Raw genomic sequence first — 22,537 nt, 5'->3', positions numbered from 1 at the left:
GTTCTTATTGTGAATAGATGCTTTTATTAAAGATCTAGTTGTTCTTATTGTGAATAGATGCTTTTGTTGAAAATCTAATTGTTCTTATTGTGAATAGATGATTTTGTGTTTCGGTTCGAGTTTCATAAACATGATCAATTTTATGCCATTTGTCTATCTTACTAATTAGGTAAATTAAATCAGATTTCATATAGAATTTTTAAAACAGAAACCTGTGATATATTATAATATAGTACATTGATAGTTTGCATATTTTACGAAAATGAATATATGGTATTAATTAGGAATTTTTGTTGATTACAGAGTTGAATGACATAAACTTTGAAGCCGAACCGAAGGACCTAACTCTAGGTGTTCGAATAGATCATTTGACGAAAGTTTACAAGAATAGAAAAATAGCAGTTAATAATTTAACATTGAATTTTTATGAAGATCAGATTACATCATTTCTAGGAGAAAATGGAGCAGGAAAAACAACAACAATGTATGTGAAATTGTATATTACTATTTCACTTGCTTAACTACTAAATCATGCTTGGCAAAATCTTACTCAGAAAAATTTTGGGAGATGCATATTCGGCACTTAATAGTGTAATTCACCCGCCCGAACCGGTTGTTAATATTGTATCTCCACTTCCGGATTCAGTATTAATAATATTAATTTTGAACAGTAATAATAATCCTCTAGTATTAATTGTTAGAAATGATGTTACTTTTTACAGAGATAATTAAGGCACGTAGTAGTTGATACTGACACTTTCACTTTCTACAGTATCTTTCAATGAAAATATAAGTCCGCCAATGTGCAGATACAGTATGTTTCTGTAACATGTGTTAAGCTTTCTATCAGCAGTGATACTTTCAGAAGATTTTTGCTAGGGAACAAAGGTGTCTTTGAATAAACGAAAGGTGAAACAAATACGGCAAAAGTATTGGCAACCTAGGTTGAGCCCGATAGTGATTTCCGGTAATGATGAAGGATTAAATGGTCAGGAGTGGGAGATTTCCCCCGGGCCATCCTTCAAATCATCAGTCTGTCAGAAATGCAATAATGAAATTAATCTTCATTCAATAACTCTATTTTGTGCAATTGGAAGACATAATCACGTACTTGCCGCCCAGATGAAGTGACCCTGACTCGCTGGCACATAGAACCTTCTTATCTCAGATATTGGCATTCAGTGCATGGCGCTATCCTTCCGCGTTGTGAAAACCAAATCGTCCCACTGAGTATTGGGTTTAGCTACATGTCTTATATCATGTCCAGAACACATAGATCTCAGAGAACTTTAGGACTGACTAAAATTATAATTACACTTCAGGTGATAATATAGTATTTACTGATCACATTTTCACCTTTATTCATGAGATTTGAGTAGTTAACATTGTGTAAGGTTTTCCTTTTCGGAGGGGGCGCGGTGGCTCAGTGGTAGAGCGTTCACCTCAGTTGCTGGAGGTCCCTGATTCGATCCCAGCTCGCGCCGTGTGGACTTTGTGGTGGACAAACACCGTGCTCGTGGGTTTTGTCCGGGTTCAGCCGTTTCCTCCCACTTTCTTCATTCCACCATTTCATTCACTTCTCATCATCACCGTCTCCTTTAGCCTAACCGGCATAACCGTGCGACGTAAAACTCAAAATTCCATTTTTTTTTTTCATTTTTAGATCAAAAAATTCAATATATTTGAACCAAAAATTTTCTAGTATACTTTATATCTGGAGACTACATATAATGTAGCCAAACCCAAACTATCACTTAACTCAGTATAATGTGCTTATTCCGTAGAAAATACGGAAACTAGATTTAGGGGCGGTTCAAAAATGTTGTGGCTTCTGATCCTAAAATTCTTGGTACAGTTTTCTTTTAAACTGACACACAAACATAGTCAACGTCTTGCGAATGAAATCAGAAAAATAAACACACTGCTGAACAAGACTGCACTTATTTAATATAAAAACACATTTACACGTGACGTTTCGATCTTCTAGCCAAGATCCTCATCAGACGTACACTGAGTGATACAAAAAATTACTCAAGTATATATACACAATTCATCTCCCTATCTGCTCTCTCATTGGCGCGTTCAAACAGCCAATCAGAAGCGTGGAAATCTATCTGAACTGACCAATGGGACAACATAACATTTTACCAGAAAGAAACAACAAGGAGCAAGCATCCATTGAATACATTAATTCATATACATATTTCTGTATTTATCAATAATATTTCTCCATTCTTTATTAATGGTGATACCTTTGGTCCAATTCATTAAGTTTACATCCCCTTCCTTTTCTATCCACCAGGCCTCTTTCCACTTTCTCTGCCACAATCTTTTTTCCCCTTCCAGTACAATAACTTCTTCCCAGTTAACATCATGTCCCTTTTCTTTTACATGGGAGAAAGTTAGAAAAGCCCTCAACTTAATATGGGAGTTTGGTTTCTGTAAAGTTAAGAATGACATATATAAGATTAAGGATGGTTTAAGTATAGGATCTAAGATAAGTCCGGTATTGTCTGATATCATTATGAATGTGTGGGAGAAGGATGTGATAGAAAAGGGGAAAGAAAAGATTCGATTTTTATGTAGATACGTTGATGATTGTTTTGGGATATGGGAAGGATCAAAAGAGGAGTTGATAGAGTTCGTTGCCAGTATTGAAGATAAGGAGAAGGGAATAGAATTAGAACTAGAGACAGAGCAGGGAGGTGTATTATGTTATCTTGACATTTTAATGAGTAAGGAAGGGAAGAGCATTAAGACTCAATGGTATCAAAAAGAATGTAGTGCTGGTATTTATTGTAATAAGAGAAGTAATGTAGATAGAAGTACAAAAGTTAATTTCATAAGAAATATGTTAGAAAGAATTTCCAAAATTTGTAACAAAAATGTAGAAGAGAATGTGGAAATCTTTAAAAGACAGCTCTATGAGAATGGTTATAGTAAACGGGATATCGTTAAAGCATCTGTGGTCTCGGGGAAAGGTAAAAGTGGGGAGGACAATGAGGGGGTATGGAAAGGCATTATAGGGTTAGGAGAAGATACCGAGATTTTAAAGAAGATGTTAAGAAAGCAAGGAGTCAAAGTGTATAGAAAAGGTAGCAGAACGTTGTTGGACATGGTCAAAAGCAAAGGGAAGAAAAAAGAAAAGAGAGATCAGAAAGGTGTCATTTATTGTATAAATTGTAAGGATTGCGATATGAAATATATTGGTGAGACGGGGAAATTATTGAAAGAAAGAATTAAACAACATAAAAGTGATGTGAAATATGGCAGAGAAACTAACGCAATCTTTAAACATGTAAAAGAAAAGGGACATGATGTTAACTGGGAAGAAGTTATTGTACTGGAAGGGGAAAAAAGATTGTGGCTGAGAAAGTGGAAAGAGGCCTGGTGGATAGAAAAGGAAGGGGATGTAAACTTAATGAATTGGACCAAAGGTATCACCATTAATAAAGAATGGAGAAATATTATTGATAAATACAGAAATATGTATATGAATTAATGTATTCAATGGTTGCTTGCTCCTTGTTGTTTCTTTCTGGTAAAATGTTATGTTGTCCCATTGGTCAGTTCAGATAGATTTCCACGCTTCTGATTGGCTGTTTGAACGCGCCAATGAGAGAGCAGATAGGGAGATGAATTGTGTATATATACTTGAGTAATTTTTTGTATCACTCAGTGTACGTCTGATGAGGATCTTGACTAGAAGATCGAAACGTCACGTGTAAATGTGTTTTTATATTAAATAAGTGCAGTCTTGTTCAGCAGTGTGTTTATTTTTCAGTTTTCTTTTATATTACCATTATTAATATTGTTTTTGAACTTTTTCTGTTACATATTTATTGTTTCGTTTTTAATTTTTTGAGTATTTTCGGGACCTTTGTTTTAATTTTTACAGTTCTTTTTGCTTTCATGTTTTAATTTATTGAACTTCTGAACTATAATTTTTCAGAAGTTTTGTTTTTAGTTTTTAATGTTCAGTATGCGTCGGTCAATGGTCTTATCGTAACGGCGACAAATAGCCTAGCCGCTGATGCCTCGTTAAACCACAATCAATGAATTAAGGGGATTGACTACTAAAAATTATACAAAAGCTAATCATTTTTCTTTTGCTTGTTTTTCGTTAGTGAAAAGAGATAATGAAATGTAACTTACCACAATAATAGATAATGTTATTCTACACCCAAAAATACAAATCAACAGAATTTTCAGTGTTGTCATTCATAGAAGTCACAGTGTGACCAGAATATGAATTACCAAAACATGTAAGTTAAGGCAGCGACTACCTAGGTAGAAAAATGAACTCAACCGTAATTGATGACTTATTATGTTGTCTTGGTTCCTTGTTAACTATTTTTAAATAATACCTGTATTTATTTTGTAAGAAACAGAAAGTGTAATTTTTATAACTTTCTATGGATTGCAACTAGTGGCGGCTCGTGCTTTGAATTTTAGGTGGTGCACAATATATGTCCTCGTTTTACTATTATTATAAATAATAATAATAATAATAATAATAATAATAATAATAATAATAATAATAATAATAATAATAATAATAATAATAATAATAATAATAATAGCGATTTCTTCTTGGCATACTTCAAGCATGCAATGGAGAAGCTCATTTAGTGTGATTTGTGACGTACCCTTAAAAATTGTTGCGTTTTCTAAATGACTCTTGAGAGCGCTGTCAACTTCAGTGCTGAAATTAATTAATCCAGTGAATACGCATGGATTTGAAGAAGAGTATGTTTCATCATGTCCTCTTAAAACCAGTTTCAACACGCCACAAAACCAAATTGATGATTATGTTGAGCACGTACCTGTTTTGCGTCACTTTTTGATTGTGATTCTCAATGGACCGCCTATAACCAGCATCTAGTTGAGCAGCATATTCACATTTCCCAACACAGTGAGATTAACATGTTTTATATGAGCAGACGAATTTTCAATTTTTTAAAATTTTGTTGTGTAGATGCGGGATATCCACAACACTTTTTTTACTCTATGCATCCTTCCCCGCTCCGAACTACAAACACGGAAAATAAAACAAAGCATTTTTAATTTCACATGAACATAACCACTTATGATATTCGTACAAGTTGAGATTAAACTTTCTTGTAAATGTTCGTTTTTGACTTCTAATTACTTGCGTTATATTGAGAGTCGGAATCGGTCCTCCGATGCTTTTTACAAGTAGCTTTGCTTCTAAAGTTCTTTCCGAAAACGGTTCATCCAACAGAGACGTTGCAGAATTCATTGTCACTTCTCGTATATCAGAGACAGATAAATAATTATGCAATTACAACAACCATTCCAATGAACAACAAAGACCGGCACACGCACACACAGAACACTACGAAGTACGAACAGATTCGACAATTTGATCGTGAACATACTCCCATCCGACTACCAATAGATGATTGTTTCCGATGTGATTTATTTTGCACCAAAAGAAACCATCCAAATACTCCCCCTCAAAGGCCTTTTAGTGAGAGGGGTGCTAGCCCCTATTTAAAGTCAAAGACGTGGGTGATAGTAGACGGAAGAGGAAAGTACATTGGACATTGGTCAGTCGAGTTGAGGACAGGGATTGCAATCTCCTTTAAAATCTCACCCCTTCCCCTCATTAACCATCTTTTACTATAAAATTGCTTTCCAACTCTCTCATTCACCCACACGCATATGAAAAGGAAAACATTCTCTCTATGCTGCCAATTTCTATTCATTCAAACACGAGTGTATTAACTATTGACACCCTCAATTTGCCTTCACTTTTCACGGGGTCGCCTTTACTGTCTCCATAGCTGCCTTAACCTTACTTGGTTGACGGAACCAATAGTTATGACCACTTGACAATCTTGCATTTAGTCAAGGCGCAAGGTTATTTTTCTCCTCTGTGTACAACTTGGAGAAGCCGATCATTCCCCTTCAGGCTAGAACAACCAATACTACAGGGGAATGGACGGTGGAAAATTTCCAGTTTGAAAGCGTTTTGTTTTGGAAAAGTTGTTTTTGTTGGTAGACCTGCTTGCTCTTCAAACATATAGATTCCTATGAGGCACTATAAGGATCCTCGCACCTCGCAACCCTCGCAGTAGCCCAGCTGGGGAGTTTGTCAAACTCCCAAGCAGATAGCTATTAGCCAATCCCGTTTCAAACTCACTTGTTTAAGGAAAGATGATGTTGACAATAAAACGAAAAGTGATTTAGCATAAATAAAAAATGAAAATATTGGAAGGAGATTTATATAAACATGCAAACATTAAGAGAAACCGCCACTGATTGCAGCACTGAAAATTCTTTTGATTCGTATTTTCGGGTGTAGAATAACATTATCTATTATTGTGATAAGTTACACTTCATTATCTCTTTTCACTTACGAAAAACGAGCAAAAGAAAAATGGTTAGCTTTTGTATATTTTTTAGTGGTCTGCCCCCTTAAGGAGTATAGTATCAGACGTAAATTTTGTATGAAATACTAAGTTATTGAAGACGAGCTTTGTGCACCATGTTTGAAAATTCCTGGGACAACCTATTAATCAACAATAGGTACATAGCAATATGCACGAAATTTGACTTACACATTAATAAAATAAATAAGTATGGATGCACAAAGAGTGTATGTACATTGTATTTCTCTCTTGCAGATCTATCTTGACAGGGCTCTTCCCCCCAACGTATGGAACAGCATTAATATATGGATTGGATATTTTACGAGACATGGTAGTTATTAGAAGGAATCTTGGAATATGTCCGCAGCATAACGTTCTCTTTGACAAGTAAGTTCTTTTATAAATAGCTATCTTCTAACTTAGATTAAATAATCTTGCTTTAGTCGTAATAATCCTTGAACAACTTCAGTTTAACTGATAATAATTCTTTTATAAAAATCTATACGTTCGAATTGATCATGGAGAAGAACTTTTGTAGGAAAAATGTACAGTTGTGGAAACGCATTTAAGAACATCTCGTACACATCACCCTTTTCGAAACAAACTGCATGTCTTGATAATGTTAGTTAACTAACATGATGATGTTAGTTTGAAGCTTCAATCCCACCATTCTCATAGAGTCTTTGTAAATGGAATGCTGTTAGTAGTTCGATGATTCTCAAACAACATCAATAGTACTGTTTTTTTTTTAATGAATCAATTGTGAATAGACTTTAGTCTGTTTCTGGTGTGCCCACACTCTGTCTGGACGACAGCGAACGCCTATTGTGTAACTAAGTCACTTCGAACTTAAGCATATATTTGTGGCTGCAGGAGTTTGGGTAGCTCCGCAGAATTTCTTCAGCTATAAGTCGTGAGAACTTAGCTATCTGTAGATGATATAAATGATTGGAAACAGAGGCTTTCCATATTAGACGTAACCCCTAATTTTTCTCGACACTCTGGGGAGTATCTGGAGAGAAAGATCATTCAGGTCTCCCTAACTGACAGGACATCGGCCACCTATGTAATTGTACTTAGCACTACAGTGGCTACCCATGTTTAGCGCATGATTACAACCAATCGACTATTTGAGGGAAGTTAATAAAATCTTTTATTATAATGCGCTAAAAAAAATCTTTGATCTAACAAATGATGCCGTCTGAGCAAGAAAATATTTCGTATATTTGGGCCTATAACTGTTAAGAAAACATCGACACAGGCCTATGTTACAAAAAAGTACTTTTGTACTAATTCCATTTTTAAAAACTTTTTTCTATGAAGTACAAATATCATATTTAAAAGTTACATAAATTACTAGAGGTTACATAAATTTTACCTATACAATATTTAAGTAATGAACCAGAAGGCCTTTCTTTTCATCTCTTAATCTCTTATTTCTATGTTAGCAACCAAGAATTTGGTGAAATTTTCATAATTAATTATTTTAATGTTGCAGTAGGAATATACTAGTAAAGAAAATATTAATATTATGAAGAAAAGGTTTGTGACTTTTACCCAAATTTTACGCAACGAATTGTGAAACTCTTGCGTTCCCAGATCCTTCAAAATGTTGAATGACATGATCGTTAGTGATATGTAGTCAAGTCTCTATGAACAAGAAAGTAAAGGAAATCTATTCAACTTATTTTCATTTGCTCCATTTTGTTCATATGTTTTAATTCATTTCAGTTTTGAAATGCTTTGTTCAGCTAAAACTGTATGAACAGGAAGTACACCTAGTGTTTGAGTAGTATTTTTATATTTGGGAAAATATTTTCATTGCATTCGTTTAGTGCGGCGACAGCATCTACAGGTTTCTTTTACATTCAGTCCAGTCCACTTTTGTTTTCATGATTCCTATTCTTCTCAAAAGACTTCATCGTTAAAAGCCTGCCTTACTAAAAATAATACGAAATTTACCATTTTCTTTTGTTTGATTATTCATCAGTGAAAGGAGATAATGAAATGCAAGTTACCACAATCATAGATAACGCTATTCTACAACAGAAAATATGAACCTGATGAATATTCAGTGTTGCAATCCATAGAAATTACAGTGTTGCAAGAAAAACAATTTCCCTAAAATCTAAGTTAAGACAGCGAGTAGAGGAATGAACTAAACTGCCTTTGATTACGTATCATATTGTTTTGGTTTCTTGTGAACTACTTTTTAATTAACATTATTATTTAGTTTTAATAACTGTATGTTAAAACTATTTTGTTTATTACAAACTAAATACAACTATTATTTAAAAAGTAGTTCACAGGAAACCAAAACAATATGATACGCAAACAAATGCAGTTGAGTTTTTTCTTCTACTCGCTGCCTTAACTTAGATTTTAGGGAAATTGTTTTTCAGGCAACACTGTAATTTCTATGGATGGCAACACTGAACTTTCTTCAGGTTCATATTTTCTGTTGTAGAATAGCATTATCTATGATTGTGGTGACTTGCATTTCATTATCTCCTTTCACTGATGAATAAACAAGCAAAAGAAAAATAGTAAATTTTGTATTATTTTTAGTAAGACCCCTGATATATCTTCCGACTATTGCTCGTTGTTCCTTTTTGGTGCAACCTTCTAAGGAAGCGGCCATCTGCAACAAAAGGAAGACAAATGGAGGAATTAGGATCAAACTTTCATAGCATCACCACAACAGTATAACAATAAAATAAACGAGGACGGAGGTCAATATAAGAAGAGTTACGTCAAAATTGCACGCAATTTTTGACTTACCCTCGCAGATGGATTATTTACAGTCAAATCAACCATAATAGATTCACTACAGTTTGACTGCCATGAGTATCATATGTGGTGTTCACCTTATTTCTCTGTGGGGCCATGAACACACCATATATGATGCTCATGTATGATATCACAAATTACTAACCTATCCAAGTTCTTGAGCATCATATATGATTCTCATTGTCACAAATTACTGTGAGACCATGAGCATCACATATGGTGCTCGGCTCCCATTGGTACATTTTCGGTAGAAACAAAATATCGCGACAAAAATATGATATAACTATCCATATTCGAGCCAAAGATCAGAAGAAATTTATGGCCTCCTGGGATCAGTACCCTCGAATCACCTTGGCAGTCAACCTGTTAAATAATGCAGTAAATCATATATTTCTGTGTCTCCTTCTTCTTCTTTCTGACTAATGCAACCAAATAGAAGCACTTTTCCTCAAGTAGGTGATTGTTGTGTCATTCTGTGTATTTTCTAACCGAACAACAGTCTTTAGGACTAGCTCAGGAGAGTAATGCTCCCGAAAGTAGGAACGAAAAACACAGTTCTGATTGGTTGGCATTATCCATTTTTTTTTGCCACATTGCATTCAAATAACAGAAATTAAACGATTACTGCTGTCGGTCTTCGTGGCCGAGTGGGCTAGCGCTTTATGCTAGTGACCAAATTATCTTCTGGCGTGATTTCAAACCCGACCCAAGATATTTTTTTAAAAATATTTTTATAACACTTTTTCAATTAAAATAAGATGAAAATAATACACGAAAAGTGATTTACTTACTTTTGTGCAGATAAGTAGTAGTATTAGTAGGAACGGGTTGGAAGCCCCGCAGGGCTCGTTTTTTATCCCCTTGTACTCCATGATATAAATGTTGTGACCAACTTAAAACAACGGGCTAGGATAGCGCGTAAAACAGCTGGCTAGAATAGCGCGTAAAACAGCTGGCTAGAGTAACGCGCGAAGAAACGTACTTCCGAGAGCATTACTCTCCCGAGCGGGTCGTCAGTCTTTAACCTTTTATCTGATTTTTACGCCTCACTTCAAAGTATATAATCATTTTCATTATATAGTATAGTCAAAATTACTAACGATTTTTTAGAAATAAAAATACTACCTATAAATATTTAAATTATTTTAATTTACGTAAAGAAAACATTGCATTGAAATTTTACATCACAATATTTACAATTACTGTCTCAATCATTGCAGCTTAACTGTGGAAGAGCATCTTATGTTTTATGCTTACTTGAAGGGTAACGATAAGGAAGCTATCTCATCGGACATAGACTTGATGGTAAATAATTTGGGACTTCCTGACAAACGTGACACGGTGTCTAAATCTCTTTCCGGTGGAATGAAGAGGAAGTTATCTATTGGATGTGCATTTATTGGTGGTTCAAGGTAATGTCATGAACGTTTCCACTATGATTTGTAGACAACATATACATGCATATAATACTAGATCTGGCATACAAATTGATAAATTATACTGTAGATCATCTAAAATTAAAGAAACTTATTTTAGTGTAATTATAACATTTATGAACATGTTACCAATCTACATGCATCATTTACCTATGGATACATTTAAAACTGAATTATACTGGTATAATGGCCTAGCGGCAATACGCTTTTACAACATAAATAAGTTAGTTGAACCTCAAAACTTATGTGCTCATTGGTGATATCAGAATGTAAATTTTATTGTTAACTAGTACGTATAAAGTATAACAATATAGTATATAATAAGTCATAAACCATATATGTGTTTCTATTGATGTAATGGATGAATTTGCTTATTTGCAGATGGACAGTTTATTTGCTAATAGTTGCTTTATGACATGTATCACGTAATAACTTGCTCATTCTTAAAATTTTCCAACTAAATTGCATGCATGCATTCTGGTCATGAAGATTAAACGAATCGACAAAAAACATACAAAACATGGACTGAAAGAAAGTACCAGTTGGAATATTTCTTCTCTGTTTGCCAAAGAGTGTATACATTTTAAATAAACTTTGTAATTAAAATGTCCCATTCGTGATTTATTTATTTTATTTCAACTTACGTTTCAAACACACTGACTGTGCATTAAGATTATATCACAATAATTGTACAACAATTTTCAACATTAGTTGAACTCTGAAGGATGTAATATACGTATTATTGATAAAACCATGAACACATATTCCGAGGGTAATAAATAACTAGTTTCTGTCAAAATAAAACTTATATTTTTCTAATTTGATTTGTTTCTTTTCTCTTTTAGAGTGGTTATTTTAGATGAACCAACTGCAGGTGTGGATCCTCACGCCCGGAGATCAATATGGGAACTACTTCTTAAATACAAAAAAGGTTAGATACAATTCCTAACACGCACCATTACCTTCAGATATATATAATATAGCGGCTGTATCAAAAGTCCAGGTCAGAGGCCAACTTCGTTGTAAGTAAAGATATCGAACAATGGAATGAGAAGAAAGTAGTTGGAAATACGTAGTTTTAAATCTAAAATGGTGTAGTTTTACCATTCGCACTAGCCAGTTGGGCTTCACACTGGTAATTTCCTCTATGTTAAATGAAGAAGCAACGCTTACAGTTCAGCAGACTTATTTGGGCGAAACGTAATGGTATGCTAAAATAATACGGGACACGTACAGATTGTCATGTGAGGCAACTTAGAATACTTGGAACCCATTTTCCGACAATGTTGTATTATCGCAAAGTTAGGACCTAAAGGGAACTGCCTGTTGAACTGGTTTCCTTTTGGTTTTTCATTTAACATACCAGTGTGGGGCCTAACCGAATAGTCCAATTGAAAAAAAATCCTCCAATTTAGATTGAAAATCACCGATTTTTAACTACTCTTATCTATTCCCGGTTTTTCGTATCTTCAGTCATAACGGAGTTGGCCTATGTCCACGAACTTTTGATATACTATATATATATATATATATATATATATATATATATATATATATATATATATATATATATATATATATAACATACCTTACCTAGAACGTCTATAAAGATTAAATTTCCCAAACAATTTCAAAGCATATTTCCCTTTTCTTCAGTGTGACAGCTTAAGTTTCACTGTTAAATTGATTTCATATGATAGGAAGCTGTCATTGTGATAAATCCTGAACATAACAAGTAGAACTCATTTGAGATTAATTTATGTGATCCTTTCCGATCTTCTTATTAAAGTAAAACCTGTCAACTTGGTCACCTCTCTAAGTTGGCCACCTACTCATCTTGGCCTGATTCCTCTTGAACCTGCATTTTCCCATAAGACATTTGTTATTTATTAGTCTGTAAGTTGGCCATCTGTCTATTTTGGAAGTTGGCCGCATTGAAGCAATGTTTACCCTATGATGATAATGATAAATTTACCTGCGTATTTTGGCCACGCAAAATACCGTTTTATTATTTTTCTTAACTCTTGTTTTCCCATATAAGAGGTAGATGTTCTGTATTTGTGACTGGAGACAAAGAAACCATGGATTCCCACGATTTGTTCTTGGAGGTGTCAATGGCCAGAACATTACCCTGATAAAGAGATGGTGAAGGAAGATGTGAATAAGAGAAAACACATAGAAATTTAGGAAATGGTTGTACGTATTGGTTTACCCTGTCTGTTTCGGTAAAACCATTAGCTATATCGGATCTTTTTAACAATGGGGAGCTTTAGTAATTCTTGAAAATTCTCAAGGTTAAAGCTATCTCAATTGTCAAGTATTAGCACTTAACTGCTTGTCGAAAGGTAGCGGGGGTTTTGAGATATAAATTCTCTTAAGATTTTCTCAAAACACCTTTTGCTACAAGGGAAACACTTGTAGCTCATTAACAAGAGGCAGTTAACTACAAAATTACAATGTCCATATGTACCTAAAAGAATAAAAGAAATACGTCTAGAATGAACCAGCATGAATGTATAGTATGGTTACTGTATATTGTTATGATTACTGTATATACATTATTTAAAAGTAGCTGTCGTGCCATTGTTTATTAAAATTTTACACTAGAAATTCTATTCTAAAAATACACCGATCACACTTATTTTCTGTAAGTGTTGCCCACTTTTCAAGGGAAACGATGGTGGCCAACATACACAGGTTTCACTGTAATTAGTGTGATTTCGTCATTCTTCTTATCTTGTGATGGGAACTTTGTCGACGTAGACTTTTTTAAACATCACTTTCTTTAAAGAAAATTTTTCTCAAATTATTATTACTCATTGGATAAGTCGTATAATTCTTAGGATTAGATAACAGTCTTGTGTTGATTTCTGTGTCTAGAAATAAAACTTGTCTTGAAAAGTTTTCCGTAAAACTAATTTTGGAACTGAAAATTCTTTTTCTTGAAACTGAAATTCCAACGAGCTTTGTTAAAAAGCTATCAGTCCAATTTTGTGGAACATTCACTTTTTAAAAAAATATTTTCAAAACTATTGTCTTGGAGATACTGAAATATTATAAAAATGGCTTTATTAGCTGAGGTAGGCATTTTATATGGCTACATTAGCAATCAAAATATTATGATTTTTGTTAAAGGAACGTTTCTTGGTAGTATTCCAAAGGTTTCATTCTGTGCACTGATGCCCTTTTAAAGAAACTCGATTGCATTGTGATTGTTCTTTATGAATGTTCTACGTAAGACTTTTTTTTTGTACATAGCTATTAAAATATAGTAAGAAAGTTTTGGAACATTATATCGCCACTAATTAGATTTATAGGAGAAATGGTGCAATTAAAGAGTGCAATTAAAGCTTAATTTAATTCATCATCATTATCATCATTAATCATATTATTATTATTATTATTATTATTATTATTATTATTATTATTATTATTATTATTATTATTATGTCTTGGAGTGACAATGTCTTACAATTTAAAATGAACGTATGTTAAGAGAAATAAAAGAGCAATTCTTACAAAAATTAAATTATTTTAACTTTGTAACAAGGGTTCGAGCTGCCAATCTTCATTTTATTGTTATTGTGTATTCTCAGTATATTTTTATGTTATAATCTTTTATTTAAAGAACCATTTTTTTATGTGAAAATATGACAATAAGTGACCAAGACTTTTGCATGTTGGATGTGCAATTTTAAATTTATTTTTTAATAGGTAGATTCATTCTTTTAAATGCTAGTTGAATAGACTTTAATGTGTATAGTTCTGTTAATGGTATATTATTAAATTGACTGTTTCTTAAATTTTTGTTTTATATATCAGTTTGCACCTTATAATTCTAATATATTAACCCTCTGATGAAGGTCTTAATAGTCATTCTATATTATACATTTTCTGGTCTGTTTAAAATAATTATATAATGGTTTTAACATACTGCTGTATGTTTGCCTATGAGCTGTTCGTAATAACAATAAAGTTATTATTATAACTAACTAACTAACTAACTGTATGGACTATGGAACCCGGAGGTTAAATGCCGCGTTCACAAAAACTCTCCACTGACTTCTATCTTTAGCCAATTGGATTCAGTTTCTACTTTGTATTCCAATCTCTGCGAGATCCATCTTAATATTGTCCTCCCATCTTGCGACTAGGTATTCTTACAGGTCGTTTTCCAGTTGGTCTTCTAGGTAAGACTTTGAAAGCGTTCCTACTTTCTTCCATCCTGGCTACATGACCTGTCAACCTAAGCCTCCTAGACTTGATGACCCTTACAATGTTGGGCAAATGGTATAAATTATGTAGTTTCTCGTTATGAAGTTTCCGTCATTTCCCATTCACGTTTCTCTTAGGTTTGAATATTCGTCTCAGGATTTTGTTCTCAAATACTTTCAATCTATGTTCTTCCTTCCGAGTAAGCGACCATGTTTCGCAACCATACAGAACAACAGGCATATTATATTATTATTATTATTATTATTATTATTATTATTATTATTATTATTATTATTATTATTATTATTATTATTATTATTATTATTATTATTATTATTGAATCCTCGTGCTGAGCATATCGGGAAGTTCTGAAAGCTAAAAAGGAAATTTTTTAATACATTATGCTTGTCATCATTCCGATCCTCAATTCAAAAACTTCTCTATAAGAAGTTCAATCTATTTTATTTTTACAAAATACCAGTGTGTGTTTAAGAGTAAAGATATAAAAGTTATCTGGAATAGTAATAGCAATAGATTAGGATTAGAAATTAGATTTCTGGGCTGTCAGCATCTAAGGCTATTTAGCCCGTTACGTATATGAGGGATGACGTCTATCGGTGAGCACACTATCAGAGGAAAGGGAAGGAAGAAAGGATTGGGAAAGGAAGGAATCGGTCGGGTCCTATATGTTAGATACCATCCTGAGGAAAACCCAAGAAAAATCTCACTCAAGATAGCTAGCCTGAAATAATTTTTACACTTTTCCCCTCAACTGGAAATCGAACCCGGGACCGCTCGCACAGAAATAGCAATGGAAATGGTAGAGGTAGTCTATCGACATAGAAGGCGCTGAACTTCTTATAGTAATTGTGCCAGCATTAGAAGAAACAAACAAACATAAAAGTTTTGTACCTTCTAATATATATGTTTCGTTTCTTCCAAAGTAAAGATATATATATATATATATATATATATATATATATATATATATATATATATATATATATATATATATATATATATAACTATATGGCCTATGGAACCCGGAGGTTCAATGCCTCGTTCACAAAAGCTCTCCACTGACTTCTATCCTTAGCCAATTGATATATATATATATATAGTTCCGTAAAAGATTAGTTATGTAATGTATATACCATGAAACGTGATAGAAATAATACCTTAATTTAGTTCTTTTCCTCTGCAAAATTGCAGTCATAATCTTAGCTTTAATTTGTATATTATAGCAACTAGGAATTCCAAGGTACTGACAACCAATGAACGTTTATGCAGCAATAGATACACATATACAGTATAAGTACCATTGAAGTACATGAACCAATTCTACATCAATTACCAAATCATAGAAATTCTAGTATAACTTACAATACTACTATCATACTTAAACAATATAATATATATACCATTAATTTCTTTCAGCAACCATTCTTTCAATCATTTTCCGATTATCAATTAGACATTATACCACTTGGTTACAACTTAATCATGACTGTTTATTGTGTGTTCCCTGACATATACATTGCATAAGGAACATTTTATGAAACTCAATACCTATCTCAATTTTTTTGTTTTTCTTGTAATGCTAACATAATTGCGTAAATTCAAAGTCTTCTCTGCCAATAAGAAAAATTTTTTAATGAAAAAAATTGCTTCTTTTTGTTAATTTACTTGCAACTGGCTAATTAGGGACACCAAACTCTTTTAATTGAGTTTAAGATCACTTTGTTAATGTCATGAAGGAAACAGTGTTGTGATATGGTTTAAAAATCGAGATGTACGATTATCTTAATATACTGTACAATCCTCAGAAGACGAAGATGTCAAACCAGCCGCGCAACTCTGGTTTCACTGTAAGGGCCTCCCATTTTACGAAAGCGGCATGGATAAGCTCGTCTCACGATTAGACAAATGCCTTAATCGTCTTAGCGAATATGTTGAAAAATAAAATGTTGACTGTAGCATTGGTTTATGTACAACAAACAATATGATTGTAGTCAAATGTGCCTTGTAAACTTACTTTTTGATATTCCTCGTATAATTTTACTTCAATATTTTAAAATTTTATTGTAACAGATTCAATACTATTATATGTGAAGTATAAAATTGTTTGAATATTGTGTTAGATCGAATATACCCCAAGTGTTTGAGTTAATTTTAGTGAAAAAATAGAAGTATCCAGCATAAAATATTAAATGCACTTTGAAAATTTTCGATAATGTAAAACGTACCAATTTAAAGATGTTTTTCCCAATCTTTATCGAACCTTCTTCTGGTGGTGACGGAAAATATACTCATATTGATTTGAATACCCAGTGAAAATATTAGCGTGGTGAAAATATTAGCAGCTAATTTCAGGATCAACCAAATCGAACAATAGCATAATGAATTACTAATACTTATTCCCTATATACGTCTGATGTTGACAAACCAAGCAGTGGGAGAGAGAGAGAGATGGCATAATCCTACGTGGTATGAAATAAACTTATTTTTCAAGTGTAGAGAACTTGTTGCGATTATAATACGAGTACACTTTTTTACGAAACTACTTTTTATACTATAAATATTTAAACCAATCTGATAATCTACTTGAAGAAGCTTATTGCTTGAAAGAAAAACCTTACAGAGAAAATAAAACACTAATCTAATCTAAGGTTACGTGTAAAATATATTTATTTTGTTTTCAGGGCACACAATAATCCTCACTACGCACTTCATGGACGAAGCAGATATTCTTGGAGATAGGATTGCTATAATTGATAGTGGCCAATTATTATGTTGTGGGTCAAGCATATATCTCAAATCAATATTTGGATCTGGATATCGTCTTACCATTGTCAAGTCTCCATTGGCTCTCGAGAATGAAACTCTTCAAGCGGAGGTAAAGTGGAAAATAGGGTAAGATGATTTAAACGAGTGCCGGAAACTGCGGTAAAAATATTATCGATCATTCCATAAATTATAGCGTGTATTAGGGAAGTATTTTGGCATTGTAGCTCAAATAACTCTTGGATACAAGCCACCTTAATTGATACCTGTAGCCTTATATACACCATAGTTCTGTGTTATTTCTTTGTAACTGAGAAATAATCGTAGCCAGTTACAGAATACACAAACAAATCTACATTGTTTAATCGTTTCAGAATCCAGGAATATTTTCCTTTTCCATAGTTCTAAATCTCTAACTCATAACGAAGTGCATTCTTTTGTGCGCTGAGTCAAGATAATAGCTATATCTATAGCAAAAACTAGAGTTCAAATAATTTGCCTATATATTGTTTGGACTATAGATAGTGTAGCAATCATGTCAAAGAAACGACAAGTAGAGGAAAGTGGTTGAATACCGCGCACTTAAGGTTTAATCACGAATTACGCAGACATTTTGGGATGAAAATTACTAAGAACTTAGGAACATATAATCACATCCTTTAACTTTAAACGTGTGTATAAGATATTATGGCAACTGCATTATATCATGAAAAAATAAACGAAAAAGTGAGTGAGGCAAATGCGCGGTATTCACCACCCCCGTAGGGTAATAGTGCGCAGATAATTTTCTACTATTAAATAATCCAATGTAACATAGAAACAAGACATATGTTTATGTACTTAATAATCTACTACGTACTACAAACTTGAAATAATGAAAACAGAGACAATAAACTTTACTCTACAAATACTCTACAAATACTCTACTTGAAATAAAATACTTGAAGTAAAATTTGAAATAGGGTCTACTCCAAATATTAACAAACTATTGTTAAGTCTGCTTTTACAATGTTTCTTCTGTCCAGTTTTTGCGTTTAGTTTTCTTTAAATACTTTCTCGGTATCTGCAAAAATAAGAAAGGAAGAAAATTTTGAGTATATTTTGTACCCTAAAAAGCAATGAGAGGGAAATCCGCGCACTAATGGAATACATTGCGCGCCATTACCCCATATGCACATTCACACACAAAAAGTAATTGTAAATAGAACATGCTAATATTGTTGTGTAGTTTTATATTTTAAAAGAACAAAGTATCCTACGTACGTTAGCTACATAATTTCGTTCTTCTTCAAAACACATCCAACACACAACGTTTTAACATCACTGCTCAAATTATAAGCACCTTCTCACTTTGTCTTTCAACATGTACTGCGCAGTTATTATAGCGCGTACAGCCAACTGTTATATGTTGTATTGTTTCACTTTTTGTTCGCTACCTGTCACTCGCCATTATAAATATCATGCTCTGTGATATCATAGAGAAACGTTGATGCGCGGTATTACCCTCCTGCGCGGTATTCACCCACTTTCCTCTACACTGCATTTCCGAGTGGTTACGGAATTCAGACTTAGGTGAAAGGGTTTTAGATTTGTATAATGGAAGGAATCAATTTCAACAGACATATCATTTATTATAACAGACCAATAAACTAATAACACATGTATTTATAACAAACTAGAGTGAAATGATTCCTTTAACATAGTGTTCCATTAAATCACGGTTTGAATGTCGGAAGGTGATCAAACATTAATATGAAATTTCACCATGCAATAAGTAATTTAGATTAATTTTCAAGTTCAAGTTTTGAAGCAAAAAGTTAGTTCGTATTAGGCTACTAAACCAATTACCACAAATATTAACAATATTAAATATAATAGTAGTCAGGGTCATATCCCAAGTGGGCGACCAATACTCACCACAGCGTTCGATCTAATGATGTCAAAAAATAAAATAAATAAATAAAAGAAAAAATTAGAAAGAGTGAATATTAATCGCACACTAGGATTTGATCCTGGTTCCTTATACAAACCTACTCATTTATCACTTTAACTAATTCATCGTCACGACACTTAATATGAGACACTATTCTTTACACAACCACAATTACTGTAGATGTTAACAGTTGCCATTACCTTGCAATATTACAAAGTTCGATAGGTCACTCAAAGCAACGTAAGTTCATAGGTGGCAGCACCATGCCAAGTAGAGACAATGATCATCATCAATGTTTCCATCTCTATTCTGAATCAAAACTTTTTTCAATTACGTTACAATAGACATTGTTAAAGTCGCCGTTATCAAGGACGCTAATCAGGGGGCCAAGGTGGGGCGCTTGCTCCCCTAAGAGGAAATTGTACTTGGGAATATCGAAAACCCAATAGAATTTTTACATTAGTTACAGCAAAATTTGAAACTATATTTGAAACGTTGCTTATACTGCTCCCCCTTGGAAACCACAACATGAGCGCCCTTGGCCGTTATCCGTTAAGTTGTGAACGGATTAAGTCCCTTAACGAAGTGGAAGGAAATAATCGCTCTAAAAAACTATCTATTGCAGAAAATGGAGTTTTAAAAAACTTGCATCAGTCGCAAGAGTTATCATGCGCAGTAACGGACGTGCGTACATACTAACAGCACAGCATAATCTTAAAGTTTCACTGCGTGATCCTAATAACATGTCAGTTACGTATAACCTTGCTATGATGGTAACAATACTACTAGTTCAAGGGAGGGCAGGAATAGTATATTTTCAAATGTCTTTTCAAGGAGGCATGTCGGTTAGAACTGGATAGTTGTGTTATTCTAATTTTTTAAAGATAGATAATAGATAGATAGATATAACTCTGAGGAAACAAACCGCACATGGTAGACAAAAGAAAATTTTTTACTGGATACCACAAGTGACAAGTAGAGACTTACACAGCATCTGAATACAAAGTGGTATGATGAAATTAGGTAGCCCTCCGAATATCTTAGAAATGAATTATCCAAGATAGATGGTTGTCAAAAAATATTGAAGAGACCTTAATCCAGCAATGGATCGACGATTGTTGATGATGATATGTATGCGTTTCAAAGATAAATAACCCTTCCTATTAGTCTCATGTGATCCCAGTTCTCATTCTTAATATCTGAGCGTTTGAAAAAAATGAAATGAAATCTTTAAGTTTACGTCCCACGGTTCTGAGCGTTTGAGATTAAGAAATAAACGTTATACCTTGTTCTGAGAGATCATATGTTTAATCGTGTAGCTGTAAGAACTTCTAAAAACAAAGATACTTAAACTAAAGTTTACTGTTCCTGGGTATGACTGGATAAAATTACTGTTATTTCTGGCTATAATAAAAGGTTAGCTCCTACCTCGAACCCTTTGTATCCGACATTTAAATCCAGCAGTAAACCACTTTCTGCGGGGATTTTTTTAAAAACGAGTTTACAAACACAAAACACAGTGTTCCGTTTAAATATATGTAACTCAGCTAATTACAAATGTATTTGGATGGAACAAAAACTAGCTTATAATACATGAATATATGCATATCAAGCATATTATTAAATATATATTAGACAATCACAAATATTCTAATTTCACAGAAAACATTCGATGTGCTCACCACATAATATCGTTTTCTGAACATTTTCAAAGGATATATCTTGTTGCGAACTCCACAATATCTAAAAGTTTGACTTGGTGTGGTAAATTTCAAAGCAAGGATCAGCACACAGCGATACATGGCATTCCTTACACTTATAATATGATTTCTTCCTTCTTTTTTTTTGATAACGCATATACCGCAATGAACACTTTTTGATTTCTTGTGCCAGTGTTTCGAACGCCTAGCAAGGTATTATGCATAAAATCGATTTGTTTCCGTCACTAATAACTCTATCAAACGTTTATCAAAGAGCAGAGAAAAGATGGATTATGCAGAGAAATTTGTTGTGATGTTGACAGGGGCATTTTTGTCTAATATAATTTCGGAAACAGTAAAGAAATGTACTTCTGGTTTATGGCGAGGAACGCGCGGGCACCAGGTTGCACGCCATATAGGTTGTAAACCACTTGGTCTCTCACCTCCCCCCTCCCCCAAATCACTCAGTGTTCGTATTTCATCAGTATCTGCTCTATCCTCTTCTGTCAATATTTCTTCATCACTACTTTCGTCCATAAATACAAACTCTTGAACTTGCTCGCCATCAGTAAACAATTTCCTCCTTTGCTGCATTCCATTTTTAGCGCACACACACCAAAACAGACAATAAAATATACTTTTCTACGCTAAAAAATATTTTTTTCGTACCGCGAGGAAAACGTAGCACCAAGCAACCGCACAAGAACAAAACTCAAAAGAAAATATATCTTGTCTCACAGTCAGTTCAATTGTTTTGGACAACCCTAGAAAGCCCCTGACCTAATGTGACATGAAAAACCAAAGAACCTCTTTGAGCGACGTGATTAACTCATATTTCCGATGAGTCCAGTCATTATAGGTTCAAAAGTGAAGGTTTAGAAAAAAAGTCATGCAAACAAGGGACTTTGTACAAACATTGTGTATACCTTTAGAACTCAAAATATACAAAGTTCCCAAAAATAAAAGTTGTGCTCAATCCGCCATCTTGGAAAATAGCGGAACACCCAATATTTATGAAGGAAGTCGCAGATTTAGGTTTAAAATAATAAGCACACTAATTGGTCTATTGGTACAAATTATACCTCGTTAGAATCAGAATAAAATAAGCTTTCATACGACATATAACAATCGTCCGTAGTACATATTAAAGGGAAGTGATGGCGGGAAATGTTTAAGATTTAGTGCCCCAAATTCCCTTTTTTGTATATTTACAGCTGTAACATGACAACAATGCATGGAATTCCCTCTTTTTGAATTATTGCTGTTATAGAGAGGCAACAC

The 22,537-nt window shown here is 33.5% G+C and overlaps 1 protein-coding gene across 1 annotated transcript in view; it reads left to right on the top strand.

The window, feature by feature from the left end:
• LOC145672005 (phospholipid-transporting ATPase ABCA1-like) overlaps positions 1–22,537 on the top strand; it is a 378,961-nt gene that overhangs the window by 203,354 nt on the left and 153,070 nt on the right. The window contains exons 18-22 of the mRNA XM_081741187.1: positions 304–484; positions 6,654–6,785; positions 10,409–10,600; positions 11,470–11,555; positions 17,542–17,735. Coding sequence (XP_081597313.1) covers positions 304–484; positions 6,654–6,785; positions 10,409–10,600; positions 11,470–11,555; positions 17,542–17,735 — 785 coding nt within the window. The remainder of the gene's footprint in view (positions 1–303; positions 485–6,653; positions 6,786–10,408; positions 10,601–11,469; positions 11,556–17,541; positions 17,736–22,537) is intronic.

Source organism: Thermobia domestica, chromosome 15 (assembly GCF_964235325.1).
Source record: "Thermobia domestica chromosome 15, izTheDome1.hap1.1, whole genome shotgun sequence".
Classification (NCBI taxonomy): Eukaryota; Metazoa; Arthropoda; class Insecta; order Zygentoma; family Lepismatidae; genus Thermobia; species Thermobia domestica.
This window is presented reverse-complemented; position numbering and strand designations above follow the sequence as displayed.